The 10903-nt window shown below is 37.1% G+C and overlaps 1 protein-coding gene and 2 long non-coding RNA genes across 3 annotated transcripts in view; 1 reads left to right on the forward strand and 2 right to left on the reverse strand.

Annotated features, from left to right (window-relative positions):
• Window positions 1-2512, forward strand: part of COL1A2 (collagen type I alpha 2 chain) — a 35997-nt gene extending 33485 nt beyond the window's left edge. Inside the window, exons 51-52 of the mRNA XM_037508037.2 lie at window positions 574-816; window positions 1519-2512. Coding sequence (XP_037363934.1) covers window positions 574-816; window positions 1519-1665 — 390 coding nt within the window. The 3' untranslated portion in view covers window positions 1666-2512. The remainder of the gene's footprint in view (window positions 1-573; window positions 817-1518) is intronic.
• A 2251-nt stretch (window positions 2513-4763) lies between these two features.
• LOC129145237 (uncharacterized) lies at window positions 4764-8833 on the reverse strand. Its single transcript, XR_008550477.1, has 3 exons — window positions 8813-8833; window positions 6280-6369; window positions 4764-4816 (listed from the first exon to the last, which is right to left on the reverse strand). It is a non-coding gene; the product is annotated as an uncharacterized LOC129145237 (long non-coding RNA).
• Window positions 8834-9064: 231 nt separating this feature from the next.
• On the reverse strand, window positions 9065-10623 carry LOC129145236 (uncharacterized). The gene is made up of 3 exons (XR_008550476.1): window positions 10588-10623; window positions 10164-10222; window positions 9065-9102 (listed from the first exon to the last, which is right to left on the reverse strand). It is a non-coding gene; the product is annotated as an uncharacterized LOC129145236 (long non-coding RNA).
• Between the last annotated feature and the right edge of the window lie 280 nt (window positions 10624-10903).

The raw sequence follows: 10903 nt of genomic DNA on the forward strand, positions 1-10903 counted from the left end.
TATTTTAAAAACTTGATCTTTTCTCATCTATCTTGGATTGCTCGTACTGGCAGAGCTACACAATTCAAAGTTGTTCTGCAAATTTTACTCAGCTGATACTCACTAGCAACACTGACTAATGTCATTTACTATGAACGAGAACTAGCCACTATAGAGTCCTAAACAAAATACATATGTATTTTCAGAACAATGAGTTTTTCTGAATTTATAATCAAACCTTTTCATCAACTTTTTTGAGTGCCAATTGGTAGGAATTACAGAAAATGAAAGAGGTTGGAATCTCTAGCTCCTTGTTCTCTTATTCTAAAGAAGAAACAGACACATAAAGGCTTCCCTGAAACAGATACCTTTGTGAAATTACCTTCCCTCGGTGTAGTAGTTTTATGTTCCTTCTAGGTAACTAATGCTTTAAAGACAAGTGAATTGAGTTTCCCCTTAAAAGTGCCTTTTTTCCCAAGGCCTTGATCTGACTTCATTATGTCTCCTTACAGTACACTTTTTTGTCATTTAATTTGACTCTTAGCGTCCGAGTCCGTCTCCACTTAACTGGAATCCCCATCTTATTCTCTGCAGTTTGAATACAATGTTGAAGGAGTAACCACCAAGGAAATGGCTACCCAGCTGGCCTTCATGCGGCTGCTGGCCAACCATGCCTCTCAGAACATTACCTACCACTGCAAGAACAGCATTGCATACATGGATGAAGAGACTGGCAACCTGAAAAAGGCTGTCATTCTGCAAGGCTCCAACGATGTGGAACTTGTTGCCGAGGGCAACAGCAGGTTCACATACAATGTTCTTGTGGATGGCTGTTCTGTAAGTAATAGCAAAATATGGGAATAGTATTTTGGGGGGGAGTAGAGGTAGGAAAATTTCTAGCTTAGACCAATAAATGAACAGATGGATGAAAGACCTAACTGACTTATAAAATTCAGATGGTAGATCCAGATTATTCTTATATATAAGAATATATATATATATGACATATGCTATGTCCACATATTAGTTGCTTTTCTTTTAACATGAGTTTCTTAAATGAAGATGTATACCCATAACTTAAAATTACCTGAAGTTAAAAAGGCCCAGGATATAATTTAGTTACACGTATTTTATTTTACTTATTAGCATTGCTTCCTTTTCCTTTTTCTTTTAGCTTTGTCTACAATATGTTGTAAATTAAGGAATAATTAAGATTCGCAAATAGCAATTCTGCATACCCACCAGACTCCCTGTCCCCCCACCCACCCACACACACACTTTCTGAAAATGATAACGTAAAAATTGATCACTTGTAATATGTATTGAAATTTTTTTTCCCTAAATTAGACTTGCAAGAAACATTTCCCCCAGAGACACCCCAATGCTGCAGTTTCAAAAATGAATGTGTTTATGTCAGATACATGTCTTCAGAGTGACACATAGCAAAAGTTTCTTATAATACATAAGAGGTACAGGTGATGTAAGATTCGGAAATAGTGCTGCTTTTATATGTATATTTTTCTTTTCTTTTTTAAACAGAAAAAGACAAATGATTGGAGCAAGACAGTCATTGAATACAAAACAAATAAGCCATCTCGCCTCCCTATTCTTGATATTGCACCTTTGGACATCGGTGGTGCTGACCAAGAATTCAGGTTGGAAGTTGGCCCAGTCTGTTTCAAATAAATGAACTCAACCTAAATTAAAAAAAAAGGAATCTGAAAAAACTTTCTCTCTTTGCCATTTCTTTTTCTTCTTTTTTAACTGAAAGCTGAATCCTTCCATTTCTTCTGCACATCTACTTGCTTAAATTGTGGGCAAAAGAGGAGAAGGAGTGATCAGAGCATTGTGCAATATGATTTAATTAAATTCCCTCTCCTTTTCCCCCTCCCCAAAAGATTTGGACTTTTTTTCAACACTCGTACACCTGTTGTGGAAAATGTCAACCTTTGTAAGAAAACCAAAATAAAAATTGAAAAATAAAATAAAAACCATGAACATTTGCACCACTTGTGGCTTTTGAATATCTTCCACAGAGGGAAGTTTAAAACCCAAACTTCCAAACTACCTCAAAACACTTTCCTGTGAGTGTGATCCATACCATTAGGTGCTGACCTAGACAGAGAGGAGCTGAGGTACTTGTTTTTTTTTTTTTCAAAATACAAAGGTGCTAATTAATAGTATTTCTCAGATACTTGAAGAATTTGATGGTGCTGGAAGCTGAGAAGACATACTCCTCTGTATTGAGTTGTATTGTGTATTGTTTTCATTTGACTTAACATCAAGATTTTAAATCTTATACCCAACTGAAAGTATGCACGTCATCATTTGCCCAACATTGTCCTCTTTTTTAAATTTAGCATTTGTTCCTTGCCAGTCTCATTTTCATCCTCTCCCATGGTTTCAAAGAAGCCTTGTTTCTTGGACAAGCAGAAAAATTTAATTGTACCTATTTTGTATATGTGAGATGTTTAAATAAATTGTGAAAAAAATGAAATAAAGCATGTTTGGTTTTCCAAAACAAAACATTGAGTAGAATTCCTTGCTTCAATGCTCTTTGCAATACAAATAAGTATTATAACATCTCTACCAGTCATTAGACCGCATGTTTCTCGTTAGGTGGACACTGCAAAAAGAGTAATTTGGGATAGTAGAGAAAGAGCAGCGAACAAGGACCCAGAGACCTGAGCTCTTTTAGTGGGTCTGCTCCTTATGACTGACTGACCTTGGCACTTCACCTTTCTGAGTTTCAGCTCCATATATATAATATGAAGAAAATTTCTTCTCTCAGCTATCAGGCATTTGTCCTACTCAAAATACATAATACTTACGCCACGTGGAACTGTTGACCCAAGTTTACTCTAAGCAGAGACGCTTTTGGTTTATTATCCACTGTGCATTTTGAAACTGGCTGAAAGTTGGTCTATGCACAATTAATACTATTAACTAAAACAGTTTCAAATATTCAGCAAAAATGCCATACACTTAAATCTGATGCAACTGAGCACAATGCCTGTTAAGAGGTAATGTGTGTGCTGTCAATCAGCATAGACAGTTGTGGATAATAGTACCGTGAACACCTACCTGCCAAATCAAGTTCATTTTCCTCCCCTGCACCTTTCAATGACATCTTTAATACACTTAAACATAGTAATGTGTCAAGTAAAATGTTAAGATTCATTTAGAGCTTATTTCCTGTTGCAGAACATAATTGTGATTGTAATATTTGCCTCCTGTTATAAGTCATCTCAAGATTCAATTAGCTTTAAAACGCAAAAGACTGAACATGATGAAAACCTAACATTAACTCTAAAAGTTAGCAAGGTCTACTAACCAAATGGTAACTTTTAATTATGGTTCTCCCACCTCCTGAATCAGGACACTGAGATGCTTATTAAAACGCAATCCTCATTCACCAAATTAAGATTTAGTGACAAATCAGTATTTTGAAGCTCTCTGAAAATTATGATGTGCACTAATTGGGAAGCCATTGGATAAGGTAATTTCCACAATCTTTTGACTTGCTATAACTGGAAAAAATAAATCACTACACGTGGCCAAATGATATAAAAAAAAGACTAAGCCCCTGTGATCAGAATATTAGCCCTCCCTACAAATTAATGATTGAAATGGCCAGGGCAAACTTATGTGAAAACCAGTTAGAAATCTCTGGATTAAATATATCCTATGCCCCCAGACTTGAAGTATAAGAAACAGCCAAAAGACTGATATAAAGAAGAGAGAAAGAGAAGAAAAGGAATACCAGTGATATTTATTGACTATCAACTATGAGCCAAACACTCTGCTAGATGGTAATAATAATGACCTTTGTCAAACTGAATCCAAGTTGGCAGCTTTCCTAAGCCACCAGACACTTAATAATCACTTAGTTATCAGCCTGAGACCATAAGTAAATAGTTAAATAAATAATGGTATATTTTATACATAACAATGAGAAAGTAAATTTTGGCATCACCAATAAATAACAATGAGAAATTAACGATGTAGCTAACAAAGAGTAATTGCAAAATAGTAATATAAATTTTGCTATTCCAATAACATTTATGAGGTTGATTAAACAAAAGGAATATGTTAAAATGGAGTGTTACAAGCTTAATAACATTTGAGTACACTGTCATTAGAAATTAAACATACATATTAAAAAGTGCTGAATAGGAATGACTTTTATGCTTCGATTTTCCAAATTTGCTGCAATGTTTGCATTATTTTTATTCTTAACAATAACTTTACTCTTTAAATTTTATGAAAAGAAATAAGCAGGCAACAAGTGAAAACAATACTGGTTAAGGAGTAGCTGAACCTCCCGCCCACCTGTTTTCTGAAAGAGAAGGAAAAGCCTAGCTTAAGAGTAATCACCCCACGTCTCGGTCACTCCGGGGGACTCTGGGGAAAGGTGTCCAAAGCAGTACCAGGCAGCAGCGTCCTCTGGGATCTTGCAGTTCAGTTGTGGAGAAGGAATAAAATAATGTGTGAACACAGTTTTAAACAAAGTGTCCTCTGAGGATAGCAGAAGACACTATTAATTAATGAGAGGGAATCTCAGGAAATTAACCTCAGTCTCGTGCAGTAGCAGTGACGTTTAGATTGAGCTGGCCAGCTCTTGTCAGAGATCTCGTTCCAAAAGTCTTCTCTGGAAGCCACGTATTAGGACAGTCTGGTACTTACCAAGCCCGGAGTTCCGCTGAGTTCCCAGGGCTTGGGCAAGGTGCTGACCCTGGCACATGCAACCCCCTCTTTAGAGGCTAATTCCCAGGCCCAAAGGACCCTCCTTTTCACATTTCCTGACTCTTGGTCGTGTGAAGGTCAGCGTCTCTCACTTGGGTACATGAAAGAGAGAAGGAGCAGGTAGCCAAGATGAGGAGAGGAGATATTAATCAAGTCTGGTAAAGAGGGTCATTTAAAATTCTAAAATCAATACAGCTAATGCACTGGCAAAGAGCACAGACACCTGAGCAATGCTGAACACATTTATTATCTTTAATGCCAAAAGACTTTTTTATGCTATTCCACTTAATATCACTGAAAAGGAAGTTCAGAAATTGGATTATATATAAGAAAAGTTGGGGATGTCCTTTTGGGTCAGAACAACAATCCATCTAGATGAGTACTTTGTCTTTGACAGTGGCACCAGGGGAAATTTGGGAGGAGAGGTTGGCACTTCCCACAAAACCAGCCTCAAAACTCCCACTTAATAACCCACCGTAAATCTTTTTTTGTACACAGATGTATCTAAACCCTTCCAGAGCCCTCTATCTCATTTGAAATATGTTGGTATCTCAGTACCAACAAGAGAAAGCTAATGCTGAATTGTTAGCCCAGCGTCCTGGCCTTCTGATCAAGTAGATAAAATATGTTTTCTATCTCTGTGGCTGAATCAGCCAGGGGTTCAACAACAGCTCAGTATCCTGGGGGAGCACCAGTAACTGCAGCTAGGGGGCCACAAATAGCCCATAATGATTGACTTCTCCCCGTGGTTCAGTAAAACAAGGACATAATTTGTGGTCAGCAGCCAAGGTTATGAGCAGCAGCTCCACTACTGACTAGCCAAGGACTCTTGGGAAAGTCTCTTAGTTGTCTGAGATTTGGTTAACATACCTGCTCTCAGAGTTTTCCTTAGCATTGCTGCGCTATCTCCTAGAACCAGAGCCAGATCCTCTGGAGAGGACCAAGTGGAGCAGATGTGAAAGTGATTAGTGAAGTGTGGGCAAAGGTCACTAGTCATGATGAGGTTCAAAATCTTCCATCACTGGCCCTCCAATTTTGGAAGGAAAGAGTCTAGAATTTAAGTTTAATTAACACCACTCTCTAAATGGGTAGTCTACCAATCTTTGAGCCATGCTTCCCTATCAGTAAAAATGTGAGCTCCTACAACTGACTGTATACACACACTTATATATAAATGCTAAATGTATGCTAAGGTACCAATAATAAATGCAATATAAAACCTACCCACAGGGGAAAAGAACTTCAAAAGACAGAAAATAAATACAAATGGAAAATTCCATATTCCAGTAGATCATTATGCACTGGGAAACAGCCACCCTCCCCAGCCTCCCCACCAACACACCCATTTTAGAAACTATTGCTCTAATCAAAGATTCTGATGGGCTTGGGGGTTGGTAGAACATCAATGAACTTCTGACATAACATGTTACATTTTGTGTGTATGTGCATTTTTCTTAGAGAAAGCTAAACAACATTTTTTAGATACTCTAAGGGATCCATGACCAAAAAGACATGTTATGAAACACTGCACAAAAATATATATATATAACTCACTTCATTACTCCTGGGCTTTCCTGAACTATGACTTTCATATCTCATCTTGGGCCTCTTCCACAGAGCATGCTGCTTTTCTTATCCTAAGACCTAAAAGAACCAACCAACAATGACAAGAAGTCAAAATAAGAGATTTGTCTTTCATTCCTCTATTTCCTTGCCATCGACCTTTTGTCCTGAGCTTCAACAAGGTTTGGCAGATGCTTTATGATCCAGCCTTGTGCTTTGCAACATCAAAATGCACCTGTCCACAAGACCTTTTCAAATAAGAAGAAATAAACTCAGTATTGGAGATGGATGAGTTAATTCTTTTAGATCAAATAAGCATGTTTGCCACATACATGTGAGTGTGTGTGTGTGTGTGTGTATGTGTGTAAAAATTGATGTCAACCTAAAAGGGGTTGCAATTCTAGCACCATAAAAGGTTGTAAGACAGTAATTGGAGCATGTCCCTCAGAGACCCTTGAATCACCTCATAGAACCAATTGTCTCCTCCTCATCTGGCTTCTCCCAAGCAGAGCTATTATTCTGAGCCCAGGTATAAGTGTAATTTGGTCAAGAATTAACAATCATAATGGATTCTAGAAAACTATCCTTAAAATTACAATTTACTTCATATTTTTAAAAATTCATAAACAAAATGCTCTTTACCACTAAAGTGACTATTTTTCCTAGTGGAGTACTGCTCTTGGTGTCCAATTACTTAATTAACCATAAACCACATGAGGGGAAAAAAACCAGAAAAAAAATTTTTAATGGAATCTGTTAATGATAGGCAGGATAAGAACATCTACTCTTAAACCACTGTGCTGAGTGGATGGCCTTTCTCTCCCTACGGGGTGTCACTTCAAGTTCACTGCTCCCCCTGCTGACTGGATAATAGAACACCCCAGTCTTTTAACACTGCCACATGCACAGAGAATGAAAACTCAAATTTCAGAGAAGATAATAGAACAGCTTCTTGTGCTTATTTCCTGTCTGCCCCAGAAACACAGCTTTCTCTCCAGCTTCCACAGCAGTCTACCTTCAGTCCTCAATGCTCCCTTTTTTTCCCTTACCCTCTGTAACCTGTCCTTAATATCTCTCCCACGGAGCTAGTAAATGGAAGTCACAAGGAGGCAAACAGAAGTTCAAATGAAACTTACAGCCTTTTGTGTAGAGCTGTCCAGTGCTACAAATGTCACCCCGAATGCAATGAATAACTATTCAGGGTTTAAGCACGGGGTTTGGGGAATTATATGAGACCATGAAAAGAGGAGGTGACAAGATGAATAGGGGCTTAGGAAGCAGAGCTATTTAAATTTGAACCCTGTCTCCACCATTTCCTCACCTATACCCTAAGGGAAATGATGACGCCACCCACAGGCTTGTTAAGATCACAAACAGGCCTGCACAGCAACTTGTAAGGTTGGTGAAGAGTAGTCATTGTTGTCATTATCCCCAGAGTTGGCTCTTCCCTAACAGTCTTCACCTCCATCACTGGCAAAAGTAACCACATTTCCACAAGTCCTATTTCTTTGACAACACTGGTGTAAAATGATAGAACAGCTATAATTCAATTATACTTCAAATTCTCCCATCACAAAGAGATTCTCCTAACACAAGTAAACTTCCAAGCTCTTACAATTTTGCTAAGTCTTTCTCTGTAGTCCGTTAAAAAAAATAAATAAGCCCAGCTTTTATTAATAGTTTGAAAATCTTTTTAAATTTTTACAAAAGAAAACCAACAATTCCACCTTAAAAGTAGAAAAAGGTAGCAATTCTGACAGAAAAGACAAATTTGATTTCAACTGGTCTGTGCCTTATGCCATTAAGTACATTCAATTCTGGAGAGGAAGCTTTCTGAGCTTAGAAAAGGTCGTTTGCTTACTTGGAAGCCAGTTCTTCTACACAAATAGACTATAACTCGTACATGTGAATTAGCCAAATTTCTGCCACTTAATTTTCACGATTTTCTGAAACTTTGTCTCTGGCAGTGGAAATCCTAACTCAAGAGTTATCAGCACAAGAAATGATTATAATTATTAAATTCGTGTCCTCAGGGAAATTTCATGGCCTATGTGAATTTACTCAAGGGCTTTAAACATCATTAAATCACCTATTATTGCCAATGCTCTGAATGTCTATATGAATAATATTATAAGTGGATCCACTTCAAAGAAATATAGAAGAAGCTTTGATTATAGTTATTTTCAACATGGTTTTTCTATCTGATTATACGTCTCCTTTCATTTGTAGTACTGAAATCTAAAATAATTTTTAAAACCTTATCAATGTAACTAAATTAAAGTTTCCATCTACTACTTTGCTCATCATGATAAGATCTATTCCTAATCAAAAAAATAAAAAAGGACCTTCCTCAGATAACATCTAGAAAATTGCCCATTTAAGAATTTATCTGGGTTATTCATAATGAATATTTATTTTTAGATATTACTGGGCATGCTCTTAAAATTAGTGAACTTATGGTCAATTGGAAGCTCCACATCTTTTTTAGCCTTTTTTCAACTAAAACATCACAATAAGTACTCACCTTGCCGCCGTAAATTATAAAGCAGTCTTGCTTTTCTTCTCTCAAGCTTGGGAGGGCTATCTATCAAACAGAGTACAAAGTCCACTAAATCCTTTGAACTTTTGAAGAGAGAAAAACAAATCAATGCCAAAAATGATGTGCCTTCTCACCAATACACAAATTAAACTGTGTATTTTGTAAGATTTATAGGGTACCTGGGCTTCTTTTTATTATCACTTTTGCTAGGTATTTGTCAAGTGAGTCCAACTCAGTAACAGATTGATATTTGGGGGACATCGCTAGTCTCCATTCTGTATTGGGAAAAAAAAAAACATACAGATGGTAAAGGCATCCTATCCCACTCATCTTATGATTTAATTGGCTGCAGAGTTTTTTAAAACTCCCTTGGTGATTATAATATGCTGCTAGTCTTGAAAAAATTGTGCTAGACTAAATCTACAAGGTTCTGAAACCCACCTTTAAAATCACTGGTAAGTTTAGAAATATGTACATACATACATACATGACTTTTTCTGGAAAGACAATGTACATTACTTCTCAAATTTTTTTCAGATCCCATTTAATAGTTAGCTAACCAGAATTATTGGGGATGAAGCCAAGATAACTACATTTTCACTGAATACACTGAGGTTATTCTCAGGTGCTCTCATCAGAGTTTGGGAACCACTTGTTTATTGCTATCATATTCTTGGAGGAGAAGAGCCTCTCCCCCAAAATGTTTAGGACCACAGCTCTGAAATCATGGGCTCTTTAAGCTGCTTTAAATGGGAACATGTAATGGCTCATTGAACACGTGAGCAATTAATTTGAGAACAGCAGTATTATAAATGTGATTACTTATTGCAAACCCAATTAATCCAGTCAGGAGGAATGTTAATTACAAAGGAGTATGGAAATTAGCATGAGTGCATGACTAAATGCCTAAATTCTGACCTATTATATTGTCTGTCTGGTAATTTACTTTAAAAATACTTCCCAAAGAGATCTCACATATATGTTCACGTTGGCAGTAAAGTAATATTAGTTCACTCTCCAGGACTGATTAGGTAACTTTGGGAATCCCTAATTAGGGCAATCTGCCGCTTGAGAGGTATCTGCTATGGTATTCTAGTAGCATATTAAAAACTACACCAGAGGCTGTATTAACTAACATAAAAATTGATAAAATTAATTTTTCATTGTTGAAATAATGTTCTTAAAGATCGATGACTAGCTAATAAATATTTCATGTTAACAAAATTTGACCTAAGGCTTGCTCTGCATGTCACATACTCACTGCGTGAAGCAAGACTGACAAGAAAAGACATTTAGTCCAACCTACCTCGAACCACCAGAGGCGATATCTACTTACTCAAAGCTCTTGAATGGCCAAATTGGCTTAAAATCAGTTCACAAAATGACTCCAGAAAGCTGAGAAATGGCAAAGGATGGCCAAAAATTATACACAAAGCGAAACTATTTAATTAAAAAATGAAATAATACTCAAAACAATAATTGTCTTCCCCCTATGAGCAATGGACTATCAATCAAAACAAATGCAGATCTACTAGAAAGCAACTGGGAAGGCTTCCAGTGCTCCCAAGAAACTCTCTCTCCTTCCTTGAGAACAGTCAAGATTTAGTAGGTCTGTGCTTTTGTGGCTCTGCCCTCTTGAGCATAACTGAAAAGACAAAGGCAGAGTCTTGGCCAAGCCAGTCCACTGACTCCTGTCCTCTGAGAATGTAAGACTTGGAACGGAGAATGACAGAGAGGGAACCACGGAAGTCAAGGCGTACCGGTGATAGCACTCCAGAGATGGCTGTGAACTTCGGCTGATGAGGCCCTAGGTTTCTGGTTGTTCCTTGAGCTCTGAGATAGTGCAGCATCCTTCCACTAGCTTTCTATTTTACTTAACCTAGAGAAAGATGGTTTCCATTACATGAAACAAAAACAGATTTCAACTAATACATTTAGTAAACAGGATATGACAACAACAAAAACAAAACGAAAAACAGGAATACAAAACAGTTTTAAAGTTAGTAACACTTAGACAGAGTAGAAATAAGAAACCAAAATTTGACTGGCTTAAAAAACTACCCAGAGAAAAGGCAT

Source organism: Talpa occidentalis, unplaced genomic scaffold (assembly GCF_014898055.3).
Source record: "Talpa occidentalis isolate TD23 unplaced genomic scaffold, MPIMG_talOcc4v2.1, whole genome shotgun sequence".
Taxonomy (NCBI): domain Eukaryota; kingdom Metazoa; phylum Chordata; class Mammalia; order Eulipotyphla; family Talpidae; genus Talpa; species Talpa occidentalis.